The 16,188-nt window shown below is 43.4% G+C and overlaps 1 protein-coding gene across 1 annotated transcript in view; it reads left to right on the top strand.

Annotated features, from left to right (window-relative positions):
• NCBP1 (nuclear cap binding protein subunit 1) overlaps nucleotides 1-16,188 on the top strand; it is a 53,835-nt gene that overhangs the window by 24,539 nt on the left and 13,108 nt on the right. Inside the window, exons 11-17 of the mRNA XM_090038984.1 lie at nucleotides 1,646-1,756; nucleotides 4,153-4,217; nucleotides 5,658-5,720; nucleotides 6,043-6,117; nucleotides 10,370-10,473; nucleotides 11,051-11,173; nucleotides 12,173-12,275. Of these exons, the coding sequence (XP_089895110.1) occupies nucleotides 1,646-1,756; nucleotides 4,153-4,217; nucleotides 5,658-5,720; nucleotides 6,043-6,117; nucleotides 10,370-10,473; nucleotides 11,051-11,173; nucleotides 12,173-12,275 (644 nt within the window). The remainder of the gene's footprint in view (nucleotides 1-1,645; nucleotides 1,757-4,152; nucleotides 4,218-5,657; nucleotides 5,721-6,042; nucleotides 6,118-10,369; nucleotides 10,474-11,050; nucleotides 11,174-12,172; nucleotides 12,276-16,188) is intronic.

The following is a 16,188-nucleotide window of genomic DNA, read 5'->3' on the forward strand; positions in this document are numbered from 1 at the left end:
AAAACTGACCACTGCCAGGAGCTTAAGATCACAGTGTTGTTTGTGATAAAAGTTCTGCCCCCATTTAGATTGTTAACCTGTTTCTAATAAATATTTCTGTGTGGGGTGAAGTGAATATAGTCTAGTGGAAAAAACTAAAAGGACACTAGCATAAAAATTGCCAGTCTTTCATACTAACCGTTTTGTTTATATAATTTTCCCAACACAAAAGCAGATTAACTTGCTTTTTGGCTTCTGCCATGATGCTACAACTTAGCATGTGCAGTAGTTTGGAATTCATCCATATGTCAAGCCCAACTTCCATTCTAAAACTTCCTTTGTTTAATTAAAAATAACAAGCATTGCATTTTAGTAAGAGTGCACCAATAGAGATTTTTTGGGCCAATACTGATGGCTCATTTTTAATCAGCCGTATCGGCGGATACCGATCCAATTCTGATATGCAGATGGGCAGCATGGAGAGTGGCAACTGGCTGGTAAGTCTGTTGTGGGGGAAGGGGGGACAGATTGAGGCCCCTGCAGTGAGAGAGGGAGTGGGGCTGGGGCAGGCGCTGCACAGCTGGAATGGGCCATGGGATGGAGCTGTGAGAGGCTCGTCTGGGGGGCAGCTCTCACAGGTGGATGCACCCCAGGAGGGCATGGGGCATGTGCCCCGGATCTGTGTGCGGGGCAAGGGCAGGCTAGGTCTGGGGCTGTGCCAGGCTCTTCCTGGCAGGGGCTGGGTTGGACTGTGCTTAGGGCAGGTGGTGGCAGCGCTGGGAGGGGAGCGGGGCGGGATGCTGCTGCCTGCCTCAAACGCAACCCGGCCCAGGTCCCTGCCAGGAAGAGCCTGGTGCTGCCCTGGCTCCGACCTGCAGCAGTAGCCTGCCCTCACCCCACCTGCAGATCTGGGGACACATGCCCCCCATGCCTTTCTGGGGTGCATGCAACAGTAGGAGCTGTACCCCTCCCCCATGCCCCTTGGACAAGCTGCTTGCAGCTCTGTCCTGCACTCTACCCTGGCTGTGCAGCACATGCCCCAGCCCCACTCCTTCCCTCACCATGGGGGCCTTGATCTGCGCCCCACCCCCCCATGACCCTTCCCCCACAACAGACTTACCAGCTGGACTCGTCTGCTCTCTATGCTGCCAGGGTGCACTCCTGACCGCCTGTGTCTTACCCTGTGGCTGTGCGCATGCACAGGGCGTTTATTGGCCACATCAGGGAAAAAAAGCCAATTGCCAATGCTTTCAATTTTCCTTATATTGGTGCTGATCTGCTGTAGGACCGATATATCAGTGCACCTTTACATTTTAGTCTTTAGGCTGCCATGCTTGGTCTCAGGATCAAAAATAGCTTTGGAAGGATTGAGTTAGACTTTTGAAGTTGAAACTTGATGTTTCTTAAATCACCACCTCCTGGAGGAAGTGTATAAATGCCCCTAAAAAGCCCTGCTGAAGCACCCAAGCTATACAGGTGCTGCAGAGCCAAGTTAAACTAACGCGCTGCTACTTCCAGTAAAGGGTGAGGGGTTGTTCGTTTGCTTGTTTCTCCCACGTGTGTCAGCAGCCCTAGTGTCCTCATGTGCATAGACATGAAGAAAAATGTGCATGTCTCTGTATTGAATAAGCTTTAATAATTGCTTTTCCCCACTCACTTTGACCAGGTAATATTTTCAGAGTTGTTTCAGCTTCCAACTCCACCACACATTGAAGTTATGTACACAACACTTCTTATTGAACTATGCAAACTTCAGCCTGGCTCCTTACCGCAAGTTGTATCCTTTCCTTGTTGTTTATTTTTTACAGAAGAGAAAAAAACCCCTCAAAACATTCCATCCTGCAGAAATCTAAATGGCATAGATACAGCAATGATCATTTCTTCCACCCTATTGCCAGTTGTGTAAAACAAATGTATTGCCTGTTAATACTGCATGTGCCAAAGAATAATGCAGCCAAATAGCCATTTTAGTTTGAGTAGCCTTCCCCTAGCATCAACATCATGGAGGAAAGCCAGTGCTATGGAAAGTTTAAAAATAATTCCCAAGTGCCAGAAAAGAGAGAACTGTACTCTGTTTATGGAACAGAAGCATAAGGCATGAAACAGACTAGCAGCAAACTCAGCATGTTTATTTCCTCTGGTCAAGTATAGCAATATGTCAGCTGCTATGTATGCAATTTGGCTTTAATACCTAAGTCCAGCATCAGAATACTAAACATGCTTCATGTGCAGCTGGACCACTAGACATTTGATTTGAAAATGTTTGAAATGGGACAGAGTCTTTTTTAAAAAACCGTTGATCAGTTTCTTATCCTATAAATATATACATAGGTATATACATATAAATAATTAATTACATAGTTATACAAATAATGTGAATTATAAGACTTCTCTCTACGTTCTTAAATAGAAATATTTCCCTGCAAGAGATAAGGTGATAACAAGTTCTTAAACTGCAGGACACTGTATTTAAAAAAGGTTGTTGCAGCATAGGAGTTTGTTATATCAAGATTTTGATCCTACTGATGTGCAGTTTTCTTATCAGCTTAGAAGTATATATAATTACAGTATTTTTATGAATCCAAGATGACTTTCAATTTAAGACAAACTGCCCCCACCCCAGTAATTAGTTTCTATATATAGAAAATTGTAAGTGTGTTGTTATTTTCCAAGAGTGGAATTTAATTAATGGAAGGTCATCTCAAATCCATCCCCTCCACTGCTGTAGCAGGGAAAGCGGGGGGGGAGGGACGAGACCCCTGCCCCCTTGCTGCCTGCCCCTCTGCCTCTGCTTGTTCCCAGCTATGGCCTACCTCCTCCCAACCCCTATAGCCAGCCTTCTCCCACCCCTTCCCTCTTGTCTTCAGCTGCAGCTCTGCTCCTCTGTGGCAGTCAGCAGCAGCATGGCCCTATCCTGGCCTCAGTCCAGGCAGAAGCAGTAGTAGGTCTTGGATGGGCTAGGTTGGGGCTGGAGGGCCAGGGGCAGAAGGGGAGGACAGTAAAGGATAGTGGTGGGGGTTCAGGGGCAGGCACAAGTACAGTGGGCAGGAGGGTGCGGGGAGGCTACAGGCTAGTCTCGCGTGCATGCCCCACTGTCTCCCCTGTGTTCCCCTGGCCATATGCCTGCTCCTGTTCCAAATGAGCCATTCCAGCTCTTATCCAACCTCATCTTGGATTAGAGTAAGTATGGTAGTCAGATCCTTGACCTGTTTTAGATTTTTTTTCCCCCCCCTCAAAGTATTGTCATCCAGAATTAATTATGAAGGCTCACCCTTGCTTCTGAAATTCATTGTTATAAAAACACAAACAAACTGGTATGGATAAGTATTAACAGCTGTGGGCCATAAAGTTATGCAGCAATAAAAAAAACTTCTTCATTCTCGCTTTAGTCATGAAGTATTTCCATTGCTCTCTTAAATCTTCCCTATATTTAAAAAAAAAAATAGCAGCTGTGTATGACAGGAGACTTCCACCCTTTTAAAATTCCTAAGCTACTTTCTATGTAATCTGCACTCCTTCCCCTTCCCCCCCACCCCCAATCTCCATTACCCCAAGTGATGAAAACAGTATAGCATAAACAAATGATGCATCTAAAGCAATGGACGCCAACATTCTTGGTAAGCATGCCACAAATTAAGCCCCGCACCTTCCTCCACTGCCACTCCAATCCCCTTCCCTCCCCAGTCTGCAGCTGTACTTCTTGCTCTCTCTTCCCTCCCTGATCTGCTGCATGCCACAACAGGGGCTGCCTGTGTCATGTGTGGGATGAGTGCCACAGGTTGGACACCCCTGGTTTAATGAATTAAAAGAGAACCATTTACAAAGGCAGCTTGTTTATTAAGCAGCATCACAGGTACTTAACCATAAAAGTGCATACCATCCAAAAAGTTGTCCCACTATAATCCAGTGCAGAAGTCCTAGAAATGTGGATCTCTATAAGGAGCCTGATGGTGCTTTACAAAAGAAAAATAGACTGAATAGAGAATAGAATTTGCTTGTTGTGCCAAACTGCAAAAGCCCTTTTGTCAATAGAGTTACTATGACTTGCTGTCATTTGGGACAAGCAGGTAAACAGAATGGCAATACAGAATCGGTTCAAACACCAATAGGAATTTGGAGAGCTTGATCTGTTTTTAGACTCTTCTCTGTTAACCTTAATTAGAAACTACATAGCTTGCGCAAGCCACAGAAATGCTGTATATGCGTTTGGATACAATGAATACTATATGTGTAGACAGGTAAGTGTTTGTGCATTTCAGGAGCATCACAATGCACTCACATTTTTTCTCCTTTTTACATGCTGTCCACTTCTAATCCACAAATCTAAAATTCCTGCTTTGGCATCTTGTTCCCATTTCTTTTTTTTTAATTTAACATTTGTACTTTAGATTTGAGACTTCAGGACTGTAAGAGGGGAACTAGCAACTCCCCCCCCCCACCTCACCTCTTTCCTCCCTATTGCTTTTTGTTCCTAGTTTTACCAGTGGTCTGTTGCTTTTCCAGGTCTATTTGCATAATGCCATTAGAAAATTAATGGCAGCTCCTCCCCTTAATTGTGCTATGAAGCATGCTGCCTCCACCCACTGGCTTCTGGCTGTACTGAGTTTTGGGAGTTGGTTTTACTGTGAGTTGGTAGGCCAAAGGAAGGGAGCAGTTTAGCGTTCTAAAGATTATGTGAAGCTTGGTAGTTTTATAAGAATTGCAGTTGCTGTGGAGGAAATGTTGATAAAAATCATCAGGCTGCAACAAAAATTGATAACAAGTCCTCGCTCTCATATCTGAGAAAACATGAGGCTTTTTCAGTTATGGCCCAGGAGGGCCAAAATAGCTCGCTAAACTTAATGTTAAGCATCTGTAAAAATATAAATCTAATTTTCTCCTTTTTCAAAAACATGGCAGTAACCAGTAAACACTGAGAACTTAAGTCTGTGACTTAAAGAATTTATTAAAGTACCTGGGGCAGGACCAGAATGTGAGGAGATGTTTTTTCTTTTTTTTTTTTTTCTTTTTCCCCCCCCCCCACAATGAACTACAATTACTGAAGAACTGTGTTTATTTGCCAACATTGAAACAATACATTGACCCTATTTTAGCCAGTAAAACAGTGACCAGAACATGTCAGGTTTACTTCCAGGTGAAGAATGACCTGGAGAGCAGCAGTCTCTCTTCTTGTCCCCCTCCCCCCATTTCCTGAAGTCACCACTTACCATCAGTGATGCCTCTTGCCCCATCCTAGGCTAGGGCATAGAGTACATGCTTGCTCCAGCCCTGGCTTAGCCATACAACAGCAATTGCAGCAGTAGGTCCAGCCCAGGATGCTAGAGTTACTGCTGCCACTGCTGTGTGGTCAGGCGGGGGCCAGAATGGAGCTGGAACCACAGCTAATGGTAAGTGTGGGGAGGTGTGGGGGGGAGGCAGTCTCAGGGTGCAAGCATCAAGCTGCTGACCCCTTGCTGGTGTTTTTACCTGCTGTATTAGGAGTGGGGAGACAGGATGGGACAGGACACAAATTTAAGACTGCACTCCAATAATTAGATTTCAGGCATGGAAATTTAAAACAAATGTGTAAGTTTTTCCATGTATAGCATATAATTATTTGTGGGGGGGGGATCATCTTAAAACTGCAGTAGTCTTGGAATTGGGTAAGTGCAATGAAACTGTTCTTTTCTGTCTTTAAGGTTCATTAATTGGTTTTCTCATCATCTGAGTAACTTTCAGTTCCGTTGGAGCTGGGAGGATTGGTGAGTTTCTTCTAGGATTGTCATTTAAGCCAGGTGCTGCACACATCTGAAACTTTCAAACCTACCCATAAAATGCTTGTAGTTGTTTCCAGCCAACCATATTTAGCATAAAGCATTTATTGCCATAGCAGTTTAACTTCTGTCAAGCTTTCTAGATCTAAGAAAAACTATCCTTTGTTGCCTTTATGTAACTTAATAGAACATAACCCACTAAATATGGTTTGACAAAATTATTTTACTTTATTAAAAAAAATCTTAATTTGTAAAGAGGTCCAATTACTTCCAATATGTTGCCAGCACTGTCAAACTTTGTTGTTTGTAGGTCAGACTGTCTTACCCAAGACCCTGAAAAGTCTAAAGCCAAATTTGTAAAAGAAGTCTTGGAAAAATGCATGAGGTAAGTGAGGCTTTTGAACACACACCACTTCAAGGGTGTATCACATTTATTTTCAGGTTTGTTTAGCAATATACTTTATGCTGGGATATGTACACAACCTCCCTTTCATAGTTTTTTGACGCTGCAGCTTCAGTCATGTTGTCAGAAATGTCAATCTATTCCAGTGATTCTCAACATTTTTAGGCCTCTCGCACTCCTCCATAACATCTTCAAATTAAATGGCACCCCATTTCAATAACTAGTTTGCTTATTGTAGCACTTAACTCTGGACACAAGGGCAGGAAGAAAAGAGTGAGAGATTAGCTCTTTATAGAGCAGTGTGGCAGAGAAGATTGTGAGCTTACCTTCTTGTATTGGAGCTGGCCACTGAGAGGCCTGTACTTAGCCTCGCACAAGGGGAACGTGGAGGAGCAAGCACTTAGCTCCTCTCCAGGGTCTGGCAGAGATGATGTGTCCACTTACAGTGCACCCATAGATGCTCCTGTTACTTTGGGGTACATATACATTGTCACTTTAGCACTCCAAGGGAGCATCTCTCTCAAGCATGCTCTCTACTTCTCCCATTTCATGCCCCAAACCTGGAAATAAAGTAGTGAAATATGCTTTGTCTTGGCCTCCAGCTCAAACTTACTAGCAAAAGAGGTTTTGAGAGCAGCAGTGGCAGGGGCTGTCTCTGCAACAGCTTCATAGAATCATATAAAATTAGGGTTGGAAGGTACCTCAGGAGGGACCTTTGTCTAACTAAGTCTTAAAAACCTTCAAGGAAAGAGATTCCACCACCTCTCTGGGTAGCCTGTTCCAATGCTTTACTACCCTCCTACTGAGAGAGTTTTTCCTAATATCCAACCTAAACTTCCCTTGCTGCCACTTGAGATTAGTGGTCCTTGTTCTATCATCTGCCACCACTGAAAACAGTCTACCTCCAGCCTCTTTAGAACCACCCTTCAGGTAGTTGAAAGCTGCTATTATATCTTCTCTGTCTCCTCTTCTCCAAACTAAATAATCCCAGTTCCCTCAGCCTCTCCTCTCAAGTCATGAGTCGCAACCTCCTAACCATTTTCTTTGCCCTCTGGTGGACTCTCCAATTTATCCACATACTTTCTGTAGTGGGGGGCCCAAAACTGGACACAGTACTCCAGATGTGGCCTCACTAGCACAGAATAGAAGGGGATAATTACTTTCCTCGATCTGCTGGCAGCACTCCTACTAAATCCACCCAGTAAGCTGTTAGCCGCATTTACATCAAGGGCACACTGTTGGCTCATATTCACCTTAATTTCCACGGTAACCCCGAAGTCCTTTTTTCTGCAGAGCTGCTGCTTATGCAGTTGGTCCCCAGCCTGTACCGGGCCATGGAATTCTTCCATCCTAAGTTCAGGACTTGGCATTTGTCCTTATAGAATCTCATGAGTTTTCTTTTGGTCCCATCCTCCAATTTTTTGAGGCCTGATTGAATCCTAGCCCTACTGTCCAGCATATCTACTACTCCCCCCAGCTTGGTGTCATCTGCAAACTTGTTGAGAGTGTGCTCCATCCAATCTTCCAGGTCATTTATGAGGATATTGAACAAAACTGGCCCCAGGACTGACCTTTGGGGCACTCTGCTTGAGACCGGTTGCCAACTAGATACCGAGTCATTGACTACTGCTGAGCCTAACAATTCAGCCAGTTTTCTATCCATCTCCCAGTCCCTTCATACAACTCATACTTCCTTACCTTGGTTGCAAGAATGTTGTATAAAAACCCATGCTAAAGTCAAAGTATATTGCATCCACTTCTCTCCCTGCATCCACAAAGCCAATCATCTCATCATAGAAGGTAGTCAGGTTGCTCAGGCATGACTTGCCCCTGGTGAATCCGTGCTGTCCTAATCACCTTCTTCTCCTCCAAGTGTTTAGAAATGAATTCCTTGAGGACCTGCTTCATGATTTTTCCAGCGACTTGAGGTGAGACTGACTGGTGTGTAGTTCCCTGGATCCTCCTCCTTCCCTTTCTTAAAGATGGGCACTGTATTTGCCCTTTTGCAGTCATCCAGGACTTCTCCCAACCACCACAAGTTTTTAGAAATAATGGCCAGCAGCTCTGCAGTCGCATCAGATGCGTCGTGTCTGGCTGTATGGACTTGTACACGGCCGGCTTTTTCAAATAGTCCCGAACCTGTTCTTTTGCCAGTTGATTGCGCTCCTCCGCCTCAAACTGTGCTGCCAGGTGCAGTAGTCTGAGAGCTGATCTTTCCTGTGAAGACTGAGGTGAAAAAGGCATCAAGTACTTCAGCCTCTTCCACATAATCTGTCACTTCGTTTGCCTCCCCTGTTCAGTTAGGGACCCACACTTTCCATGGTCTTCCTCTTGTGGCTGACACGTAGAAATCGTTCTTGTTACCCTTCATGTCCCTTGCTAGCTGCAACTCCATTTGTGCTTTGGCCTTTTTGATTTCATCCCTGCATGCCTGAGCAATACTCTTATACTCCTCCCTAGTTATTTGTCTAAGCTTTCATTTCTTGTATGCTTCCTTTCTGTGGTTTAACTTAGTGAAGAGCTCCCTGCTAAGCTGAACTGGTCTCCTGCCATACTTCTAATTTTCCTGCAGATTGGGATGGTTCTTTCCTGTGCCTTCAGTAAGGATTCTTTAATATACAGCCAGCTCTCCTGAACTCCTTTCCCCCTCAGACTGGCTTCCCAGGAGATCCTGCCCATCAGTTCCCTGAGTTTCACCACCTTTCTTCTGACTTTGGTGCATGCAAGTAAGAGCAGGTGGATAGATGTACTTGAAAGTGGTGGCTTAAGGATTCCCAGGGTCTGGTGTGGACACATCTTTGTACTTGAGTGACAAATTTGATGTGGAGAGGGGTGAGTAATAGGCTTTACATGATGTTGTTGCAAAATATGGGTCACTCAAAGACTGGCAGATACCAAAATGATCTCCCAAAAACTGTGTGTAGCTTGATATGTGCATAGCAGAATGAACAGCTTTTGGGCGGGGATTAAGAATAGAATTCCTCAGATCCCAGTTGTGCAACTGCCAGCACAAGAAGCCTGGCATGGAGGAAAATAAGCCATGATGGGCTCCCTATACTCTGGCAGTGCTGGTGCAACCAAGCATTTAGGAACAAGCTTCCCCAATGCTAGGCTGCACCAGCACCCCCTTCAGAAGGGGGCAGGAGCAGCCCTGGCTCTCAGGCAGGGAAACTGAGCATGCAGTTGGGGCCTGGGGAGCTCAGCTGCATGTACTTTAATGTGAAAGCTTTCACACTGGAGCGTGTTTAGCTTGACATTTGAGGAGCTCCCAGGTCCCCAACTGCATATGCTGTAGATCAACATTGGGCAGTACAGCATGACTTTAAACGTCTCTTGTGTGAGGGAAGCCCATTGGCTCTTAGTGTGGGGACATTTAAAGTCGCACTGTGCATCCCAGTGCGTGCTACATTCAAGTTTGTGATACTTGACATAAAAGGAAGTTGCCATATGCTCTTTTATTCTTAAGAGTGGGTTAGTAATTGGAGCGGGGAGACGGGTAGGAGACAGTAAGGGCATGTCTACCCTGCCTTGAAGCACTACCCCTGAGGACACCTCATCCACTCAGCTACATTATTACATGGAGGCGGTGGCTACTGTTTGCAAGGAGCAGGTGCACTTCATGGTCAGAGGCAATGTGGACCTTCTTGGCGAGTATTATTTTCAAGGGCCTTAAGTGATTTAGGAGGCTTAAATGAAATATTTCTTTTGTGAGACAAGTGGTATTGAAGGAAGATTAGCCTGGTTTGACAAGAGAGATGCTTTTAGTCCGTGAATCCCTTTCATGTCATTTCAAATGCTGTTGGGTTAATCCTTGCATATTTTTGTAAAGAGCAAAGGAGGCCAAATGTTAAAATGAGGGCACCTGGTTAGTTGGCTTCCTGAATTTGTGACACCTGTGGTCTGCATAGCATCTTGCACGTTTGAATAAAATGTGGCAGTTTGCTGTGTGTCCTTTTTTTCATGAGCAAAGTTAGTTAATTAGGTGAGGATGAGAATATGTTTTTGTCCTATTAAAATCAAAACTGTCCACAGAAAGTCTTATTCCAAGCCTGGTTCCTGCAGATCTTAATATCTGGCAGGAGCTAACCACAGTAAAACAGTTCATTGCATAGACTTCTTGGCTTATATTCTGCCAAGATTAAAAACCCCAAAACCCTACATTGAGCAGTATCCTGAAGCATGCCTGAAGATATCCCCATTTTAATTCTACCACAACTGAAACTTATTTTTACAGACTTTCCTACCATCAAAGAATAATAGACATTGTTCCTGCAAGTTTTTCTGTCTTGAGTCCTGCAAATCCAGTGTGTATATACAAGTATGGAGATGAAAGTAACAGTAAGTATGAAAGCTAAAATTCATGCTGTGGCAGCATTTTTAAGAATTAATTAAGAGATGGAGCAGTGGAGAAATTTAGTTATTCATATGTAGGTAAAACGATTTCCCCTGAATTCCACCTCTATTCCTACTTCTCAAATAGAAGAGAAGACAAAACAAATTAAGTGCAGTAGAAAAATGTAATACTCCTGTCTTGTGTATCTACTTTGAGGCCTTCAGGTTTCAGGTTGAGCTATTTAGTGAGGGCTGGTGCTATCCAGTTTAGGGCTGCCACTGAAAATTGTGAATGCAATCTAAGTAGTTAGTATTAATTGTTAAGCTTGGTCATTGCTTCAGAGCATAAACATCAGTGAGATGGCCAAGTAAGATCTAGATGTAGTGTGTTGGCCTGTAGATTTGCTGCACAAGCCATATTACCAGGCAGCACAAATGTCTGTTTTTAATAGAAAACAGTAATTGATAACTTTATAATGTTCAAGAAAGCGTATGCATGTGAGAAATACTTGGGCTGATATAAAATATTCATTGTGTTTGATTTTGAAAGGATAATCTGAGCATTTTTCTTTGTTATCCTTAGGGTCTCTTCCAGGATATACTGTTGCACTCTGTTTGACTATTGCTATTAAAAATAAAGCCAGTAACGATGAAATCTTCAGCATCTTAAAAGATGTGCCCAATCCTAACCAGGATGATGATGATGGTAAGGATACCTGATAGTAGACACTGTAAGATCGTGATTTGTTCTGTAACTCAAACTACTTGTGACATTGTATAGATCTGTGGGTTTTGCTGGTACATGACTTTGTATGCTTTCTTCTTTAGCAGCAATTACTTAGCCTTACAAAAGAAAGAAGTACATAGCTCAGGTACATTAGCAGACATCCCTCAATTCAAATGGAATAAGCATTCTCATAAGGCCTTGCTTGGCCTTGCCTAAAACTTTTCCAGCCCTTGTACCAGTGTAGCCAGAGCCAGGGTTTAACTTACTGGGCCTCTCTGTCCTTGGGGATATTTTTAAAGGAAAGTGTATGAAGGAGAGTGAGGCTTGAGGAGTAGTCATTTTTAAACTTGATAGTTTGGGAGGGACAAGTTTGATTTGCTCTGTAATTGTCCTATTTATACAAGGACAAAGGTGTAGAAGTGCCTTAGTTTAGGAAAACATGGCTTACAAGAATCTGCAATAAGGACTTGTAGTAGAGGTGATATCTTTTATTAGACCCAGTAGATTTTTGCAAAAATCTAGTTGGTCTAATAAAAATATATTACTTCTACTACGAGTCCCGATTGCTTTTTCCTTTAGACCAATATGGCTACAACCTGGATACCTGACGCATGGAAGAATCTGCAAGGCATTTCACTTTGATTTGTCATACCCTGAAAAACAAGCAATTTAGTATTTGTAGATCTGAAAGACAACAGAGTTTTGCAAGAGTTGCTAAATTTTCAGATGGGAATGGAGTCTTCCCTGTTGGTGTAAAACAAGAGTTGAATATAGTCTCCCATGGTAGCTCCTGATTCATGGTGGGAGCCTCTAGCACTGTGCTTCTCAAAGTATTTACTTGATTTCCTGCCCACAGTTGCTAAAAAGAAATAGGTGAACAAAATGATGAAAAAAATCCCAGTTCTCCTCAAAACTTTGTGAAGATTAAATGCCATTAACTTAATATGTACTAGAAGTTCTTGTTGTTCCAACTTTCAGATGAAGGGTTCACCTTCAACCCTCTCAAAATAGAAGTTTTTGTACAAACTCTACTCCATCTAGCTGCCAAGTCCTTCAGCCACTCCTTCAGTGCCCTCGCAAAGTAAGTAGATGTGTGTGTTTTTTCGTGTGTATGTGGCTTCTGGGTTTGTGGAACATATTTTGATTGAACCAGTGACATGCTTGGTGGAATAATGCTTCCATATAGCATTACATTCATACAGTAAATTGAGGAGACCTGGTAGGTGTTTACTGACAGGATGGTAATATGAATGGTATAGATCAATTTTATTGTAGTCTACTTGTGCAAAGACTACTTGGAACAAGAGTTCTACACATTCTGAGATATGCCCATTGACTTGTTGCTCACTTATAGTTGACAGCTGGTATTAAGTGGAGTGTCCCATAGATTGGTCTTGGGGCCAGTTTTGTTCAATATCTTCATTAACAAGCTGGAACATGGGTGGCTGGTGCCTTTTGAGTCGGGGGTGGGGGCATTTGCCTCCTGACACAAGTCAGCCACCAGGGAAGGGGGTCCCCCACAGCTGATCTCACTCACCAAAAAGCAGCCGCTTCTGGAAGTGGCGCAGCCACTTTTGCTGGCAGCCCCGCTCCCTGGCCGACGCTCGCAGTGGGGGGCACCGGCGCTTCTGCCTGCCCCCCTGTCCATTGCCTAAACAGGGAGTGCAGCCTGACAGGGGGTGCACCAGTGCTCTCAGGGGATGCACGTGCACCCCCTGTGCATCACCACTGAGCTGGAAGATGGGATGGACTGTACCCTCAGCAAGTTTGTGGATGACACCAGGCTCCAGGGAGTAGTAGGATATGCTGGAAGGTAGGGCTCGGATTCAGAGTGACCTAGACTAACTGGAAGATGAGTTTCAACAAGGACAGGTGCAAAATCCTGCATGTAGGACAGAAGAATCTCATACACCACTACATGCTTGGGACCAACTGGCTAAGTAGCAGCTCTGCAGAAAAGGACCTGGGGGTTACAGTGGACAAAAAGCTGGATATGAATCAACAGTGTGCCCTTGTTGACAAGAAGGCGAACAGCATACTGGGTTGTGTTACTAGGAGTTTTGCCAGCAGATCAAGGGAAGTAACTATCCCCCTCTATTCAGCACTGGTGAGGCGACATCTGGAGTACTGTGTCCAGTTTTGGGCCCCCCACTACAGAAAGCATGTAGACTAGTTGGAGAGAGTCCAGCAGAAGGCAACGAAAATGGTTAGGGGGCTGGGGCACATACTTCTGAGGAGAGCCTGAAGGAACTGGGTTTATTTAGTCTGCAGAAGAGAAGACTGAGGGGGGATTTAATAGCAGCCTTTAGCTACCTAAAGGGTGATTCCAAAGACAATGGGAGTCTAGACTGCTCAGTGGTGGCTGATGACAGAACAAAGAGCAATGGTCTCAAGTTGCAGCAAGGGAAGTTTAGGTTAGATATTAGGAAAACTCTTGCAATGAGGGTGGTGAAGCACTGGTGCATGTTACCTAGAGAGACGGTGGACTCTCCATCTGGAGATTTTTAAGGCCCAGCTCAACAAAGCCATGGCTGGAATGATCTTGCTTTGAGCAGGGGGTTGAACTAGATGACCTCCTGAGGTCCCTTCCAACCCTAGGTGTGGCTTGTTTCTCACTGAAAGCTCTTTTCTTACTCAAGAGCAACACAGACCAGACAAGGTGACAAAGATAAGTTTTTGAAAAACAGCATTCAGAGGAGGACATGTTTGCTCCTTATAGAAAACAGTAGCCAAATAATTTGTCCCCAAAAGCTTTTTTTGTTTGGAAGGGGCAGATAGAAGAAGGCAAAGCACTGTCAGTCACTCCCTAGTGGAGACAGAAGACTTATCTGCATAATATTCTCCCCAGAAACAAAAAGGAGATTTGGAAGGTATAAAATCTTGTTCCTTAGAACAGGTTGGGAAATCCCTAGGGAAAAGGACAGGTTTTTTTTATTGCCCCAGGTTCTGAACTAGTAAAAAAAAGACTAGATGCCCCTGAACTTGGGGAATCCATCTAGAATTCAGCTGGGGCAAGCTGAGGGAATTTGAGTGGGCAGGACACTAGCCAAGAGATACATCTGCATGGAAATTGCTGGTTACAAGGGATTGTTTTGAGGCTATTTCTAGATGGAGAATCTGGTAAGATCTTGTATTTTCAACCTTTTATTTTCCTCTTATTTGTCTCTCAAACTATAGTTGTTTTGCCTTATACCTTTTATCTTTTCTTGTAATAAAACCTTTTTTCCTTTTGTCTGATTGGTGGTGGCAAGCATGATAAAGCATTTGATGCTTCAGACATTCCTCTTCCTTGGAACAGGGGGTGGGAATCTGGATCTGCTTTTTTTTTGCAGACCCAGGGTGGATAACCACAAAGAGTGGCAGAGCTACCACTGCTGAAGCTGTGAATTTCTGCTTTGGGATTGAGGGAGACTAAGATTGGCTAGGGTTGAGTTACTCCAGGAGCAAGATCTTATCTATCCCCTAAGAGACACAGTAGAACATAGGAGAGAAACTTGAGTTCCTAGGTCATATCTTAGTAGTGCAGGGTTTATCACAATCTGGAAAGTTAAAATCCCCCATTAATACCATCTCATGCTTTTTAGATGATCTCATCATCTCCTTGGAGTGCCTTGTCCACCTCTTCCCAACTTGGTGGACTATAACAGACTCACGCCATAATATCACCACTATTCATTCCCTGTAAGCTGATTTGTTGTCTTATTCCCCATGGAACTAGGAACCATATTTTTGGCATATGATATGATACCTCCTTTTTCCCCCAAACCTATTATTCTAAAACAGAGTATACCTCTCAATGTTATTTCAATCATGGCAGTTGTCCCAAGTTTTTGTAATACCAGTTAAGTCATAGGTTCATATTTGCAGACTATGACTTCCAGCTTACCCTGCTTCCTCCTTGTACTCTTTGTATTTGTAAGTATGCATCTAAATACTTAGGCATTTTAACCTACTAATTTTTCCTTCGACATCTTTTTGCTGTTCTGGGGCTCTCTAGCTCTTCCCCAGAATTAAACTGCTTCTCCCAATTTAATTAGCATGAAAATTAGCTAAAGGAATTCTCCATCCAACCTTCGTTATGGCTTTGTACCATGTCCCACAGAAAAACTCAGAGAAGTGAAGCTTATCCTCCAGTATTATGTCTTAATCTCATTAGAAACTCTAGTGCAAAATGACTGTGCTCTACCAGACTCATGTTAGACTGTATTCTTTTGCTGTTAAAATGATGTTTTAAATATTCTGATTAATTCTTATATTTTAAAAGTTCCAGTTGGATCATAAGCTTAAGGCAAAGATGGTCTCCCATGCTCACCTCAGTTAAACACCCTGGTGCTCTGCCAGTTTATATATATTAATGTAATGGGTACACACCATGTTATATTAGTATAGTCTGAATTTGAAAAGCCTGAATATAACACACGATGACAAATCCAGTCAGAGTTTTGGGAAGCACCCAATAAGTAACTTGATTAATTCCACATTTCTTGGTTTTAATTTCATTTTGGATTGCTAATATTTTTTGTATTTAGTCTGGCAAAAACCACAGAGTTCTTATGTGATGATATTTAAGAGAAATGAGCCCAGCACCGTATCTTACAGCTTCATCTCTTTCTTAGAAGTGGCCTGAGAATATTTACACAAAGCCAGTAGTAGAGAGATGTTCACAGTGCCCCAGATAAGTGATCAGAGGCACTTGCCACAACTCATCTTAAAATGTGCTTATTTCCCTTAGTTTTAGATTTACCTGCTCCCCAGTGCCCAGTAGCACCTGCTCCTGCTTCAGTGTTCCAGCAGTGCACTGTGCTGGTGATACCACAGCTACCTGGGAACCATTACAAAATGGGGTAGGTCAGTGGTACATTTCTTTACTATATAGCATGGTTTTGCCAGTCTCTTACAGTCCAAAAATTATGACCCATCTTTAAAACCATGCCATAGAGTATGGAAAAACCCTCTTGTGACCTGCTGTTGGCTGGCTCCCTTTGTGAGATCAC

This window comes from Crocodylus siamensis, chromosome 3, assembly GCF_052110815.1.
Source record: "Crocodylus siamensis isolate JL-2025a chromosome 3, ASM5211081v1, whole genome shotgun sequence".
NCBI classification, from domain to species: domain Eukaryota; kingdom Metazoa; phylum Chordata; order Crocodylia; family Crocodylidae; genus Crocodylus; species Crocodylus siamensis.